The sequence below is a fragment of the Dreissena polymorpha genome, chromosome 1 (assembly GCF_020536995.1).
Source record: "Dreissena polymorpha isolate Duluth1 chromosome 1, UMN_Dpol_1.0, whole genome shotgun sequence".
NCBI classification, from domain to species: Eukaryota; Metazoa; Mollusca; class Bivalvia; order Myida; family Dreissenidae; genus Dreissena; species Dreissena polymorpha.
In genome coordinates this window covers 12,738,947-12,756,022 of record NC_068355.1, presented here as the reverse complement: position 1 = coordinate 12,756,022, position 17,076 = coordinate 12,738,947, and the positions used below count along the sequence as shown (strand labels likewise).

General features: G+C 35.3%; 2 protein-coding genes across 8 annotated transcripts in view; one reads left to right on the top strand and one right to left on the bottom strand.

Annotated features, from left to right (window-relative positions):
* Window positions 1-370: 370 nt before the first annotated feature.
* Window positions 371-11,455, bottom strand: LOC127871372 (uncharacterized). Of its 2 annotated transcripts, XM_052414216.1 has the most exons (13): window positions 11,275-11,404; window positions 9,548-9,640; window positions 9,050-9,262; window positions 7,876-8,568; window positions 7,534-7,580; window positions 7,010-7,098; window positions 5,075-5,198; window positions 4,770-4,908; window positions 3,956-4,078; window positions 3,566-3,702; window positions 2,427-3,034; window positions 1,571-2,257; window positions 371-1,400 (listed from the first exon to the last, which is right to left on the bottom strand). In XM_052414216.1, the coding sequence occupies exons 2-13, from the start codon at window positions 9,629-9,631 to the stop codon at window positions 388-390; spliced, it is 3,957 nt and encodes a 1,318-aa protein (XP_052270176.1). In that variant the 5' UTR covers window positions 9,632-9,640; window positions 11,275-11,404; the 3' UTR covers window positions 371-387. The 2 variants fall into 2 exon arrangements, with proteins under 2 accessions (XP_052270176.1, XP_052270187.1); XM_052414227.1 differs by lacking the exon at window positions 1,571-2,257 and having other exon boundaries at window positions 11,275-11,455.
* Window positions 10,588-17,076, top strand: part of LOC127871397 (liprin-beta-1-like) — a 153,449-nt gene continuing 146,960 nt past the window's right edge. For 2 of the 6 annotated variants that reach the window (XR_008045327.1, XM_052414303.1), the window contains exons 1-4: window positions 10,610-10,644; window positions 12,797-12,874; window positions 15,340-15,411; window positions 16,070-16,137. The gene's annotated coding sequence lies outside the window, so the exon portion shown is untranslated. Of the gene's footprint in view, window positions 10,645-12,796; window positions 12,875-15,339; window positions 15,412-16,069; window positions 16,138-17,076 lie in introns of those variants that run through there. The other 4 variants (XM_052414328.1, XM_052414336.1, XM_052414309.1 and 1 more) reach the window with 4 other exon arrangements.

Sequence of the window (17,076 nt, the reverse complement as noted above, 5' to 3'; positions counted from 1 at the left end):
ATAACTAAAGAAACGTTGTGAAAACAATAATTATACCGTAATTATATAAACACATTAACGATATTTTGCCGCACAGATTGTATTTGTGTGTTAGAAATAACAGGTACATGTTTTCTTATGGTTAGCAATGTTTCCATAGTCTGATCATATGTTCAACGTTTAAAAATGTGATAAATCCACATTTTAAGACATACATATAAAACCACATACGTTCCAAATTGCAATCAAAACGAATACAATATAACATACATTTCAAAACAGAAATAAATGACTTAAATGACTCAAATAGTTTTAAAACCGTACATTGTAGTCGTTGATGTTATTTGGATAAAGCTTATATACCTGCAAAAATAAAACAATCAAATACAAATACAATTTAGAATCATTTTATTCACATCTCAGCGACATATGAAGCATTTGAAAATCTGATAGACGAGCGTTTGTGGCGAAAATATTGTTTAGACAGGCTTTGGTTCGCGCTCGTGTCGTGGTCTGTACTCCACGTACTATTAGCTTTAGTTTCGAAAATGTCTCCAAATTATCTTTTGTTGTCTCATGTCCTTTATCAATGACAGGATTTTCTATAACAACATTAAGACTGTGTCGCCTTTTGTGTTGTTGGGTTTGTTTTTCAACCTTGACTACCGAATTATTACCTTGATTTGGAACCATTTTTTCAAAAGACTTTATACGTGTTTTGAAAATACCATCTTCAGCCTTATCGCTTTGTAAATCATATTTTTTTATCGAGTTGGCATTGAAATCTTCGCCTTTCAGGAAGTCTAAAGCTATCGAACCTCTCCGTTTAATCTGACTTAGTTTTGATGATTTCATTTCTTCAAAAGCCTGATTCTTTTCCTCTTCAGTGGCACCTGTTTCTATTGAAGCTTCGAACAAGGATTGCCTTCTACCTGCACCACCAAACACAGTCATTCGCCTATGTTCGGGGGAGACGATATCGCTTAATGTGTCATTTTCTTCTGCATCCGACCCAGGTTTTTCATCCAGCGTATGGCCCTTAAGACTTCCAATGAGCGCCTGTATGTCTTTGATGTCGCTATCTAAATCGCTAACGTATTCTTTATTCATCTTTTTATTTCGCTTGAAAATTTTCTTGATGCGTCTCAAAACGCCGCCTTTCTTTTTCACTGTCTTTTGGCTTTTATTTGATTCTGATGTGTTTTCGATTGATTTGTTCTGTTGTGGTTTCGACTTTTGTATTTTATTCTTTTCTTTCGGTATAGGTTGTCTAAACCGTGTGTTGTTAACTTCATTTACTTGTTTTTCTTCTTTATTGGTCGACGTTGATGGATTTTTTCCAAATGTGTCATTGCTTTTTAGTGTTGCTTTGCTGGTCTCGTCATACGCTTGTTCAAGGGCTAGCATTTCCTCCTCCGTTTCTGCGTATACAAACATAATAACATATAATTGAACGTACTTAATACACATAATACACTATTGAACTTCGTAGAATTGTGTTTAACACTAATTGAATATTAATTATCAAAAATTCAAATTAACTTTTTGACGAAGAGATGCGATGCCTTTGAAGAAATAAGTGTATGTTTACCTTCTTCAATTTCATGGATCACATCCAGCCTTTCTTGGTCATCGGATGGCGATTTTGAAAGGGTCGATTCGCTCGAATTTTCATGAAAGGCAATATGTGTTAATACTTCCGTGATAATGTTCTTGGCCGTTGAAGAAGCGTAAAAGTCAATAGCTTGAACTGCCGATTGTGCTCGAGTGCTTGTATAATTTAAACTTCGACGTGTTTCTTCTTCTGAACTATCCGAAGTGGAATCCTCTCTATCTATGCAAGTTTCATCACTTTTGAGTTCAGCTATTTGTTTAATAGGTACGCGTGTTTTCGATGGAAACTTCATTTCTTCAGCTCCGCGAAGTTTCTGGGGGGTTACACCGCTGGTGCTTTCTTTCAGTCGAAAGTTCACTTTTTTTTTCACCTTGCTAAAACCTGGTTTCTTTTTACTAACTATGGACTTAAGCCCTTTTGTTATACTTGAAGACGCTTGAACGATACTGTAAGAAGAGGTGTCCTTCCTAAGCAAACTTGGATCGGAAGTTAATTCTTTCGGTATATGTTGTCTAAACCGTGTGTTGTCAACTTCATTTACTTGTTGCTCTCCTTTATTGGTCGACGTGTATGGATTTATTCCCAATGTGGCATTGCTTTTCAGTGTTGCTTTGCTGGTCTCGTCATACGTTTGTTCAAAGGCTAGCATTTCCTCCTCCGTTTCTGCGTTTACAAACATAATAACATATCACTGAACGTTCTTTAAACATAATACACTAGTGAAATACCTTGAATTGTGTTTGACACTAATTGAGTATTAATTATAAAAAATATTAAATTAACTTGTTGTCATAGAAATGCGATGCTTTTGAAGAAATAAGTGTATGTTTACCTTCTTCAAATTCATGGATCACATCCAGTCTTTCTTGGAAATCGGATGGCGATTTTGAAAGAGTCGATTCGCTCGCAGATTCGAGGAAGGCAATATGTGTTAATACTTCCGTGATAATGTTCTTGGCCGTTAAAGAAGCGTAAAAGTCTATAGCTTGAACTGCCGATTGTGCTCGAGTGCTTGTATAATTTAAACTTCGAAGTGTTTCTTCTTCTGAACTATCCGAAGTGGAATCCTCTCTATCTATGCAAGTTTCATCACTTTTGAGTTCAGCTATTTGTTTAATAGGTACGCGTGTTTTTGAAGGAAACTTCATTTCTTCAGCTCCGCGAAGTTTCTGGGGTGTAACACCGCTTGGATCGGAAGTGACTGCCATTTTTGAAAGTGTTCCATAAAACAAACGTGCTTTTTGGTCGAAAGTTATCTTTTGTAACTGCATAAAAATATTATTACTCTTCCGACAAGACGTGGTGTCTACACAGTGATGTAGAAAATGGCGCGCCCATGGTATAAATGAATGACCAAAGTAGAGACAGTTTTGAATCCTGTTACAATAAGCTTGGCAGCTGTGCTCTGGTGAAATCAGCGGGAGCATGGCCACTAATGAACTGAAATTAAAATAAAAAACGAGCGCAATCATGGGCCTGGAACATCATGTAATACGTATTTAAAGGATCAACATTAACAGACATATTACGTACTCAATGGTGTGAATTTTAAAACTAAGTATATATGCTTAGGCGTGAACATGAATACTAACATGTACTTTAATATGGTTTATATCAAATTAAAAATTAAAATTACCAGCAAACGTTATACATTTCATTAAAGTTTACATCACACGCATAGAGTTATTTATCAAAGATAATTGTTTCAGTTTGTTCTAAAGCGTTTTTCATACTTCTTTCTGAGTACGACACGGTTTTTATGTTTTAGTATATTTCAGTGGCTTAATAATCAAATAAATATTATAATTATGTATTTAGAAACAAATTGAAAACTAAAACTAAAACACTAGGTATTTTATGATCATCTACATGTAAATTGTTCAACTCAAATAAACAAGGTTCAAATATAACAAAGAATTAAAGAAATACGTAATCGGAGTACGCTGTATAAGCCTTGCACAATCGACTCACCTAAGAGAAAGTGGCTCTTGTACGAGCAAGTTGGCCCATGTGTTCCGAAGATGGTAGACGGCCAATGAGGAGAGGCCTTTCAGTAGGCCAATCACTGATGGGAAGTCCCGGTGTGTGAACAACAGAATCTGACAAATCTTAAAAAGGATGTTTGAAGAATAGTGAACGTACATGCGAACATTAATTAAAAATGTTATTGTCCCGAAAAAAGGTTAAAATTTTAGGTACTATATCGTGTTTACATAAAATGGATGTTATGAACAAAGCTGACCCATGTAAAATCTTTCTAAAATCACCGTTTATGTGGACTTGCATAAAAGTACCATTGGCTCATAAAATGGTTCAGCGTTGTTGAGAACCGGGTTAGATCCTTGGCGTATGATAAATTACCTTGATGAAAAACTTTATCAAAGTCACTCCTTTCTGCTCTAGGATGTGTTCTATGGTTTCTGTCGTCACTAGCTTCACCAGCATGCACTCATAGGTGGAGAGGTCAACTATGCTGTTGGATACCTTTCGACACATTTTTAAATGGTTAGCTTTGTTTTGTGATTAATGATTGACAATTATTATGATTACAAAATATGGTTTTAAATTTTTAGCTAATTAATTGTTGAAAAACTTATATGCTATGCTACAACCCGTTTTTCAATAAACCTGTCATGCAAGAAATTTACAACAAAACGAGTTGGCAAAACCAACGAATAATTGAAATAGGACACTCCAACCAGTTTGGCAATGAATCTTTTGCAAAACGGGTTTATTGCAAAAGGGTTGTAACAATTTTACCACCACTTGAATAAAATAAAAAATAAAACACAAGTAATGGTAAACTATAGCAAGATTGATGTTGTCTTTCATACTGCCCCGATGCCAATTATATGCGTGTGAATTCCCGTTTCCCTGATTTTACTAAATGAACAGTCTCTCATAGCCCGATGATGCCAGTAGACTTCAATTGATAAATATTTCATAAAATCCATGTCATCCGCGCACAGTTTGTGTCCATACTCTGCGATATTATTGAAAATTGTATAAAGTTGCATTCTATACTGCTAGAATTTCACTATGTGATTGTCGTGTCTTTCAAAGCAATTCGCATAATAAAGCGTTTAAAGCTTTTTTCAATCTGTACAACAAACAAATAAGCAAACATCGCCGGAAAAATCAAATAAACCCCGTCATCACTGATGTGCTTACAAACCTGTTTTCCGTTAGACGTTACGTATCTGTGAACGTCGACCTCTGTAATGGCCAAAAATATAGTCTTTGACATAAAAACGAGGTACTCGGCGACGTCCGAAGGTTGAATAGCAAGCAGTGATACCGATCTTGTTTGTTCCCTGTATGTAGAAAAAAGGGATACATCCATGTGCAGAATCACGAATACGCTCTTTTTATTGTGAATCTTCTCATGTTGTTTATTAATGTTAAAAACGACCCGCAAACCGATGGAAGTTTCTTTATCTACTGAACACATCTGAACATACGATGTAACACAAATGGTACCTGTTCATCAAAGCAAATGACCTCGCCGCAATTTTCTGAAACCGTCCCTCGTTTGTAATTACGTGTTTTCTTCCAATAGCAAGATGTGCGGCGTGTTTCCAAAAGTCACTAGCACTCACCCGAGCTAAAATGAAAGGACAGGAAGTATAATCTATCAAAAAGGGTGAACCTTTTAGATCGGCAATGCTCATGCTTCAATCTAAGACTTTGAAAAGATCGTAAGTAGGAGCCGGCAAAGAGACGCCTTCTTGTCGAAATACATATGTACCGTGCTCCGTAAAAAGCAGTTTAATGCATACGTGTAACGTGTCGTCCCAGAATAGCCTGTGCAGTCCATACATGCTAATAAGGGACGACACGTACCGCTTTAATAATATTTTTGTTAAAAGAAAATGTCTTCACAGCAGAAATCCAATTGAGGCGGAAAGTTTCGTCCCTGATTAGCTTGTGCGCATTGCACAGGCTAATCTGGTACGAAACTTTACGCACATGCATTAAACCATTTTTTCACAAAGCACGGCCAATATAATAAATCGTGGTAACGAAATAATTATTGGCAAAGACATAGCAACAAAACAGGACACACACACAGAAGATTAGTATCAAAAAGAGCGAATCGGTCCGAATTCCGACGAACAACTCCATTTAATAAGCTATTTGAAATACTTGTTTATGGTTAACAATACGCATTTAGCCCACGTGTCAGTCATCTCGTTTCAACGACCGATTTGGTTGACAAAACGATTTTCAAAGTCGTGCGCATGAGCTTCTACCTCGTTGGAACAAAATACTTAGCTGTGGTATATGTAGAGCGACATTAAAGAAACATTAAACAATAATATTATAAAACGAATAGGTCCTCCCCAATGATGCGCTTTGCCAATGCATGTGTGAACTTATAAAAACAAGCTATTATTAAAGACGCCCGGTCTGAACATTCACAAAAGCGGAACGATGTGACAATATGTGATTTTCTTTACTGCATATAAAGTGACATAGAAAAACAAGATCGATTGGAAATATGAAATAGAATTATTAATTCAAGAACAAACCTTTCATTCTTAACGAAAAGTGCGTGTAAACGGTCATTGTATTGGGATAACAAGTCCCTAAGATATCGCGCGGAAACAAAACAAAATCAGAAAATTACATAATAATAACCAAAGGGCATTAGCTCCCTGAACTATCATTGGACAGGAACGACGTGACAACGTTGTGTATGCCGATCATATGAAACTGTTGGGGGTTCGTATGGGGTTCTTGTTTCACCTTCGAAACATTAGTGTCTGAGATCTCGCGCCGAAAATGTGATACGTTAAATATTTAAGGGTTATCACTCGCTGAAAATCGTTGGACCTGAAAGACTCGACACGGATGCGCATTCCTATCCTATAGAGATGCTGAATATCAAGTTTTATCAAAGTCGGATATTAGTGTCTGAGATCTCATGCCGAAACAAAATGTGGGATGGACGGACGGAAGGACCTGCATTGAGTACAACGCAGATGATTATCGGGGATGTCACTTTTAGACCCACGCACACTCAATTGTATCAAAATAAGAAGGAATTAAATTGATTCCTTGCATTTCAGAGTGTCTTACAACTTGTAATTCTATGGTAACACGTATGTTACATTTGTGTTTACATGTTCAACGAAAAGTGGGTATTATCATGGAGGCATAAACTCCATATAACCATCAAACATCTACAGAAAAAGGCGTAATGCAGTATGTTAAAGGTCCTATAATATAGCTTGGGTGTACATGCAAAAATTCATATGTAATAAAATTCTTCTATATTACAAATTAATAACAATAAGTTGTCGCAAGTATTCATATCCAATAGAATTATTCTATATTTTAAATGAATAACACTTATTCGATTAATCCGAAATTGAATAATGTTGAATCGATTTTATATAAATTGATACATACATGTCCGTGCTTTTTCGTATGCCTCTTGAAAAGACGTATCGACATCTTCATCATGTTCTGCTTCGTTACGTGCCGCCTTTCTAACAATTCTGACAAACATAATGAGCGCATGACGGTCGGTTACAAAAGAGTCGCGTCAAAATGAAACATAATATGTGCCGTGTTCTAAGAAAACTGGGCTTAATGCATGTGCGTAAAGTGTCTTCTCAGATTAGCCAGTGCAGTCCGCACAGGCTAATCAGGGACGACACTTTCCGCTTTTATGGTATTTTTAGTTTCAAGGAAGTCCCTCATTGCATTTATAAAAACAATAAAGTTTAACAGGAAAACGGAACATGTCATTGTTAATCTAGTATACCCTTTGCTTCATTGAAAGGGGTATAATTCAGTTCCATGATATACAGATTTGTCTTCACTTTTGCCAATGAATCATTTGGGTTAAGAACTAAGAATTGTAATATTGGAAACAAGTGTGTTTATCATATGAAATATCATTATTATCTTCCATAATTTAAAGAGCTTACCGTAGAATAGCAAGGTCGCCACAGCTTCTAAAGTGTTGTAAATGGTTCTGCAAAGTATTTAAAAATGAAAACAGCATTTCTATTAAATATGTGTACCATTATTAGATCGACCTGCATGTACAATGTAGTAATATAATAATGGCAATCGAAAAGACGCCAGATCATAAGTCACAATTATTTTCTGTAGCAGTTACATACCCAAAATTATCATCATTACCTTCCCTGAATCAAACATATAATCCCTTTAAGTTACTTAATAAAGACAATAACTATCCCAACAATTCATTATAACAAATACATGTACCTTGAAAACAACAATAAATTACCATTTCTTCCACTCACCACGGTATTTTCTTCGTAATGCATCAACATATTTGGTGCGGAATGCGACCTTCTAACTCCAGTACAAACGAAGTTCGTGTTCGTCGCACTGGTAAGTACGGCCAAGCGTTTGGTTTGCAAAGAGGCCGTACGGCTGTTGACCGTGCATACAGAGCTGTTGACCGTGCATACAGAGCTACTCGACGAAGAGTCCAAAACTGTTGGTCTAGAATTACCTTGTACATAATAACCCTTTGTACCATTAAAAGGCCATGATTGTTCATTTGGGTCGATTGGTCCGTCAGTTTGCACTGCAACAGAATTTACTTGTGAGAATGCAAATGGGTGGTGATAAAAAAACAGGGTTTGGTTTGCTGCCGATGTTCGTAAGTGATCTCCGTGAATCCCCGAAATAGTGCCCCTTTCGATACCACTGGTGGTCCAGCTGTGAAACCCAGAGATGGCGCAGCGCTCACCGCCGATGCACAGGATGATTTCCCGCCATTGTTTCCACAAAGTATTTGTATTGAAGTCCAATTGGCACATTTCAAAGTGGTAGAGACCGTCCAAGAATGTAAAGGCGGTTAAACGCATCGCGCGATCGTCAATAATGAAAAATTTGAGAAACCCAAGTGGAATTATGTGATCCATTGACAAATTTGTGATTTCCGCAAACGCTGCTGAGTCTTGTGTAGCGTCGTCTTCTTCAACGGACTGAAACGCAATTGCAAAAAATGGCACATGCAGTGTACAGTTAATTTTGTAGTTAAAGCCCTATACGCAAAAATACAAGTGATTAAGTTACAAACCGGAATTAGTTAATATAGGATTTACTAACGCACACTGATTTATTTACGTTTGATTATGTAATAACATTTATTTATTTCTTATTTGTTATTATACATTATAAATGGAAAACATAGTGTTCTAGTTTTTTTTATTTCATAGTCCAAAGTATATAGTTCGGGTCAGGTTGAAATCGATGTTAGTGTCGCATTCAATTTGTTACCAGGATAATAAAAAATATAAACAAAGTTAAACATTTTTTTCTTCTGATGCGTGCTCCTGTACAAAAGAAATCCATGACGTTGTTAATTGGTAGTTCAACAACGCAATTTTAACAATTAGTTCTTAAATAAAATAAATAAAAATATACATAATGATTATCCGATCAAAGGTACATTTTCTCGAGTACCTGTTTAATAATGATGAATTCCTTGAACGTAATCGCCAGGAACACCTGTCTGTATGGGTAGCCATGCTTGTCCAGCTGTATGAAAGGTCCTTCCACTCGAACTCCCGATGAATCCAAACCTTGGAACTTCCGGTACGCCAAGAAGCGCCGCACGCGGTTTTCGGGAAACGAACGACCGTCTGCGGCACTTTGCAGGTTTGGCATTATGGAACTCTGGAAAAGTGAATGAAAAAAAAAGACTGGGCGAAAAAAACATTACAAAAATGATAGTTTTAATTTATTGAATGTGGGTTTATTTGCGTAAAAAATAAGCTTAGAAAACTGACTATTCCTATCAAAATCGGCAAAAGGAAAAAAACAACAGTTGCAAACCGGTTCGAGAGGATTTCGTTTAGTTGATGCATCAGTTTAAACGTCTTAACAATCGTTTTTTTGTCAAACAAGCAGATCAAAGCAATTAAAAGGCAAAAACATTTACTAAAACTGAAATAGGCCTACCATTAAGGATTTGCCGTACTTCATGAAGCGCTGAGCGCGGTCTTCAAGAAACTCGCTCCCCTCGACCGCTCGAGACTTCGGCATAGGAAAAGTCTGCATGAAATGAGAGTAAATAATGTGTAAAAATATATATGTATATGGGTCGTGCACTGTGAAAAAATTGGTTTAATGAATGCATATGCTCAAAGTGTCGTCCCAGATTAGCCTGTGCATTCCTCACAGGCTAATCAGCGACGACACTTTCCGCTTTAATGATATTTTTCGATTATAGAGATTCTCTTCTAAGCAAAAATCAAGTTTAGGCGGAAAGAGTCGTCCCTGATTAGCCTGTGCGGACTGCAATTGCATTAAACTCAATTTTCACAGAGCGCGGCTCATTAAGTTTTAACCCAGTTATGCCTGGTGGACTCTTCCATCCTTCTAAATTGGATCTATTTATTTCCAAAATAAGGGATGTCTAGTATATTTATTTCTATATTTAGAATATTTCTTACAGAAATTCCTTTAAGCAAACAGCGCAGACCCTGATAAGACGTCGCATCATGCGGCGTCTAATCTGGGTCTACGCTGTTTGCCAAGGCCTTTTTTCTAGACGCTTGACATAAATGGGTTTATCCTGCTTCAAGCGTAACGTGTAGTTGAAACTCGTATACCTTAGGCATTACGTGACGTCATTTTTTGTAAAGTTTTTCTTTAGTTTTTCCCTCGAATAATTTCCCAATCTCAAATATTGTAGGAATTTTTTCAGACTCAACATGTGAAAACCATCTTCTTAGAAATACATAATCATATAAAAACCCTAAATGTTTAAAATGATTTAATGAGGACTTGGACGTCATAAAACACTTCCCGTACCAGTATAATTTTGCAATAAAATAAGAAAACAAAATAATAAACGTCTTAATTTAATATATGATGAAATAAAATATATTTTTTATACAATCGTTCACTAAAGTGCAGACACCATTAAAACCATTCAGTAAGGATTTGTTGACGTTGCCAACAATACTGATTGATCGAAAATGACGTCTTAATTACATGATTGTGATGCATCTTAACGGCATCGCCAAAATCCAACTACATCCTCGTATACTAAGGTAAGTCCTTAGAGCACTGATGATCTAAATTACCATAAAATTATATAAATCGTAATTAACTTATGATGAGATTTTGTGATGAATTTATTTTTTCAATAAAAAGTGGCTGACCGGATGAAAATATCAGTTGTTTTCAAATAGAAAACGACGCAATTGTGTCAGTCAGTAACAACTTACTAACCTCCCCTAAACCTAGTAAGCCCCAGCATTCGCTTGCCCCGCCCGACCCCATCACCTCCCTTATATGCTAAGAATTCAACGATGTAACTGCATGTTTAACCCATTTATGCCTAGTGGACTCTCCCATCCTTCTAAATTGGATCAATTTATTTCCAAAATTAGGGATGTCTAGTATATTTATTTCTATATATAGAATATTTCTTACAGAAATTCCTTTAAGCAAACAGCGCAGAACCAGATGAGACGCCGCATCATCATCTGGGTCTACGCTGTTTGCCAAGGACTTTTTTTCTAGACGCTAGGCATAAATGGGTTAAGTTTGGCCAATCATGTATAACGGGTAAAATACATATTCTCCATATACATAAAGATAAGATTTTTTGCAATTTGCTAAAAAAATGAGTTTTTAATCAAACTGATAAAAAAAATGATAACATTAAAACACTATACCTCGTCGGCGTAAATTTAATTTCTCGTAAAATGCGTCTTAGTTCTGTTGCGATGCACAAAAACCTCCATAGTAACAACGTCAAAATCATAACGTAACAAACTTTGAATCTGGACGTCATCATTCTGGAAATTCCGGATAAGATGATGATGGCTAAGGTGGCATAGCAAAGACATTCACTCCTCTTTTTTAAATGCACTCTTTTTTCTGTTTCGTTCACGCGACATGCTAACTCGATGGAACCACGGGCTCTAGATTACACGGATAAGAAACGGGACCGTTACGCCAAATGTCTTGTTGTGTCTAAGTCACGTGACCGTGATCAAGAGCTGACATCGTTAATTTATTAAGCTTCATTAATACTTAGCTTTATTGATATGTCTCTAGAACAAAATATTTCAATATATTCCATAAAAAATATAATAATCATGGCAAAGGAAATTCAATCGCCGGTATCTAAACAAAAGCATAATCGCCAAGACCTTAGCATCAGTTCGGTTCGTTAGGACCGCGCGCTACTTTCTTTCGCCTTCATTCCTTACTTGCTTTCATTTTTAAACCATTTTTTTCTATCACAGAATTCTATTCTCCTAAGCAAGATGTTATTTTTAAAACTCCAAATATAAACGCTACAAATCGGTATAAAGTACGAACATGTCAACCGTAAATCTAGATTCTAAAACTCCAAAACGGTATGATATTTGCAAAAGTTAAAGTTATAATTCGCCGGGCTGCCGAAATCAGAAGAAAAACTTAATATATATTTATATATCTGTTTACTACGTAACGTAAGCTTTCTACTGATATATAATTTGTCAAAATCGGCCTAGAAATAAAACTATAATTTAAGTTGTTTTCAGATTCTCGAACTTGCGTTTTAGTTATGATATTTTTGAGGAAATAGTAATACTGAACATTAACCATGCTCTAAAATAGCTATTATATGCATCTTTTGACAATTTAAAAACCTAAAAAATTATAAAGCGTTGCAACGCGAAACGATTGAATAATATGGAGAGTTCTGTTGTTGTCGTTATATTTTGTGAAACTGTGATGATTGTTATATAAAGTATAAAATACATTAATCAATGCATGAGTACGGGTGGCTGAGTGGTCTAAATGGTTGACTCTAGGACTCTTGAGGTCAGTGGTTCGAGCCACGTTGAGGGTTACATTTTTTTCCTTTTTAAATTGTATTCTTGATTTTTTACTGGAGTTTTTTAGATGCAATGTTTACATTTATCAATATAAAGCATTTAATGACAAACTGCAATACATACCGAAATCTGTGAAAGGCCCCTTTAAAGAATTATTATTAATTTTTTTTGGAAATTGGGATTTCGTTTACAATTTCGTTTTGAGATCGGTCCGTTTAACGGCTTTTTTTAAGAAAAAAAAACGAAAACTAAATCCAGATATTGTCATTAGTTCTAAACAGCAGGAGAAGGTTGCCATTATATGTAACCCTAACCCGACCCCTAACCCTAACCTAACCATAACCCATGTTTATCTCCCCTATACCAGGCCTCGGTCGTTGTCGTTGTCCCTTCCCTTACGGTCACATGAAAAAGAGATGAGCACAAGCAAATGAACGTATGAGCGGTAAGTACAATGACCTCCAGGAAAAGTGCAAATAACAAGACTGGGATCTGCGTGACTACCCACTTAAAGGGACTCATGGCATGCTTGGTCTGGATAATGTTGTGCGAAATCGGTGTTATATGACAAGAAAACGCTGCCTCGTTTAGAAAAAAAAACGTATGAACCATACTTACCATGCAGAGTGTATAGGTCATTGATCGTGCATGTCAATTTGTTGCTAGTCTAGACGCAAGTCAGCAATAAAAAAAGATCGAAAAGACGAATTAACTTTAATATGGACACGTTATCTACAAACGCTAGTTGTTAATGAAAATACGCATTTGTTAATGTCTTTGTTTGCTCCAGGTGGCATACTTCCTAGCAAAGCCCTATAGATAAAAGACGTGTTAGTTGGTTACGGGGGAATAGTGCAAGATACAGGAGACACCCCGTTCCAGAGGTGACTCTGGGTCTTTTAGTGCCCGGTGTATAGCACCTAGTACACTGCACCTCGGTTTAACGTCTCATGCGAAAGACGAGTTAGTAGGTGAGGTGCAGCGGGGGATCGAACCAGCGATCTCTGGATTGTGAAGCCAGTGTGTTACCACCACACCACGGATCCGCTACAATCCTAGGCACTCTGGACCCAACCGGCTATTTATTTCATAAGGTTTACTCTTTACGGAGAATCCGGAGATGGACGAAGTGTTACGATTGCTTCCTAAGCACATCTAAGGGAGGTTATATCAGCGATAGTCAAAAGTTTTGGTATTTAATTCAACTTGTTAGTTATCTCCCTTTGTTGTAGTTCAAAGTTTGTAGATGATGCTGAAGACGAAAAAAATTTACACTTCGAAACTTTCGTTTACTGTTCAGTCTACAAAATCTGGTACTAGCAACGTGGAACAGGGTTAACTTTCAATAGTACATTGGCCAAATCCTCTTCGTTTGGTCAAAGACTATAATTATATAAATTTGGATATCACAAAATATATTGTATGTTGTTATCCTGTAAGATTGAGCAATATTTGTCAATTATGAGCGATCTTACAACCTATACCACGCATCACTTTTAGTTGGGTTTTTGTCAACATTGCAGTGCTTGAACAATATTTTCAATAGGTGTTATTTGTTAGATCTAGATCTCATTATTTTTTTTAAAGATAAATATTTGAAATTCAAAGGTACTAATAAATGTTGTAAAAATTGCTAAGATTACAAATAGAACACATTGAAAATTTCAACTATCAGGTTATAAAGATTTGTATTCCTCCAAAATGTACAAGAAATAATCTAGCAAAACAAAGTTTACCAAAGGGGCAATCCTATTGATTTCAAATTAGTTGCTTAATACCATGCATTTATGGAAAAATATACCGGTTAATAAAATCTTCAAATATGTGCTGCAACTATTCTGCATACCTTCTGGCAGATAATTGGCTATCTTAGACGAAAATTATATTCTTCTATTACCATAATACTAATAAGGTAGCAGCAATTTTTCTTCCCAAATTGGGAAAAGTACCTTTACCAAACCAATTGGGAAAAATTAGCACGAAAAACCCTGAAATTGGGAAAAATCGCATTGTGAAATTTTCCGATTGGGAATTATAGTGTTTTTTTAATTGCTTGATATTAAAGCAAAATTCAACTTAAATATTGATTTACATTCATTTTGCCTTAAAATGTTCAGTGTCAGTGCTCATTTTATTTGTTAACTTGCAGATAATGCACTTTATGAACAAATTGATGGAATTTGCCTTCCTTTTGAAATATTTTCAGACAACAATTGGGAATGTTCTAGTTTTTCTTCAATTTGGAATGTACCTTTTACAGGTACTTTATTAAGAAGGAAAAAAATCGCTGGGTAGTAACATGCAATAAAAAGTAAATAAATGTAATTTAATAAGTTGCATCATGATTTTCTTCTGACAACCATCAAATATTATTGATGTATTATCGATCATCTTCATGTATTATTATATAATCTTAAACTGCAACCTTTAATTATTAAATAAGAAGTGCATTTTCCCCAGTTTTTTAAACTAAATACATACCCAGCAAACACCCGACATTGAATAGATGTTGAATGTTGGTTGAATTTCGGTTGCGACGTCGGCAACCAAAATAAAACCTTGATTCAACGTTAGAATGGCGACGTTTAAACAATGTCGGGGAAAGATGTCCATATGACGTTGTATTTTGCTCATAAAATAACTAGGACGTATAAAAATCACACAATATAAACATGTACATTAAATATATTTTCATAAAGAATTCGACGTTGTTTTTTGTTGTTTTTTTTTTTTTACAAAATATGGTTAAAAGTTGATTTGCATTTTTGACCCGTTTGTGTATCTTCGAATGTTTGCAAGCGTGATTCTCTTGTTATCAAAACCAGCAGATCTCCCGCGTGCGCGCCAATCGATTCCTTTGTTCACTGACCTACTGGCTAATTGGATTTTCAAACTTTGCTGTTATTGCAGGTAAACCTTGTTGTTCAATAATAGGAGAAGATGGAAAGTACTTGTAATCGACAATAAACAACAGTTTGCGAGGTAGGTTTTGATTGTTATTTCAAGTTGTAATATTAAAATTGATATCATTATGCACTTGCTTTAAATTCAAATTCGGAATTATGTGGAAACTCGTACAACGGAGACTTCATACCAATTTTGAATATACTAACGTTCATTTTTTGGTAGCATTTTGTTGTTGAAAACATTCTTGAAAACACATGTAACTACGTGAAAAATAAATATGTACATCAGATTCTCAACACCGTTATTTCGAACACCGATAATCCGAATTCACCGTTAATTGAAAAATAAATAAAATTTAAAATTTTATCTTAACTTCAATTATTAATTGTATTAAATTCTAAAATTGACATATATAACTATGTAAAATGTAGTTTATAAAAATTGTTTGTTGGTCATGAGATGATTACATATTGATGTTGTAGGTTAATTTCAAATTTAATTATAAATGTATACAGTCGTAAAATACATTATTAAATTTAAAGATGTTGTAATGCTTGATTATTTTTCCATGTATGATAGAAAATTCGTTTTCATATATGTGTATGTTCAAGATGACGCATATGTGCGTTTTCTTGGTGTAATTCATGCGGTACATGTATGTCTTGTCATTTTTTCTCCGTTTTATTTTTAAAAAAAGAACATTTGGTCATAATGATATTTTTTGTACTTCCAGGACAACTGGGAAAAGACACCCGAACAGATCCGGATTCAAGACAAAAAAGAACAACAATGCGATGATATGTACGTATTTGTATAAATTACATGCATGCAATAAACTTGTATAGAATAAAGATGTATTGGTTTTCAACCTCAATATGAAAATTAGATTTAGGTTGGTGTTAGGTTAAATGATAACGTTATTCCGCAACGTTTCTGGAAGGTTAAGCGAACCATACATTTAATAATAACCTTGCAAAGTGGTTGAATTTTGGTTGCAAGTGGTTGTAGAATGGTTGGATTTTGAATGAAAAATGGTTAAATTTTGGTTGTAACATGACGTTGAATCAACGTCATCAAATGACGTGTAAAAAACTTTCATTTACAGTCCAACCTGCCAATAACGACCACTCGAGGGATTTGGTCGTTGTGGTCTTTGTTCACAGATGGTCTTTATTCGCAGGGTCGATTGAAACTTTGCAAAATATGCTAATAGGCTTTTAACAGGTACCGTATGATGTATGTGCTCTATTGTTTAAATGTATGAATACTAAAGCATGTATAATGTAAAAAAGGATTGAAATCACAGTTGTGTTTTATATTTACATGTATTATTTCAATTTCCAAACATAAACTAACACATCAACTAACGCTTGGATGCCATAATGGTTAACTTTAACTGTCAATTTACTTATCTATCATCTATGCGCGTTGTATCACGGAGAAATTTAAGAAAGGAGTGAATTTAAATTGTATGTGTACAATTTGCATCGTAATTGTAAAGAAACCGTAAATTTCCTTTATAAGTTGATATAAGCCCCAAACGTTTGATATTTTCGGCAATTAGTATATAAATAATCGCGAGCCAATAAAATAAAAAAGGCAACTTCTTACACCTTCGTCAAACTGCCAAATGCATAAAAGAAGCAGGTGGCTACCAATTAGCAATGTGTGTTAAATAAACAAAAAAAACAGCTATCGAGTAAACTGTCACTTGCCAATATCTCCATAGCGACCGACCAG

Bases quoted from the DNA above. Each gene is read 5' to 3' on its own strand.
- LOC127871372 (XM_052414216.1), bottom strand. From the start codon at position 9,631: ATGCCGAAGTCTCGAGCGGTCGAGGGGAGCGAGTTTCTTGAAGACCGC. The intron at 8,569-9,049 runs GTACTCGAGAAA...ATTGCGTTTCAG, and splicing joins AATTCATCATTATTAAACAG to TCCGTTGAAGAAGACGACGC. The intron at 2,258-2,426 runs GTAAACATACAC...TTGTAAACGCAG, and splicing joins GATCCATGAATTTGAAGAAG to AAACGGAGGAGGAAATGCTA.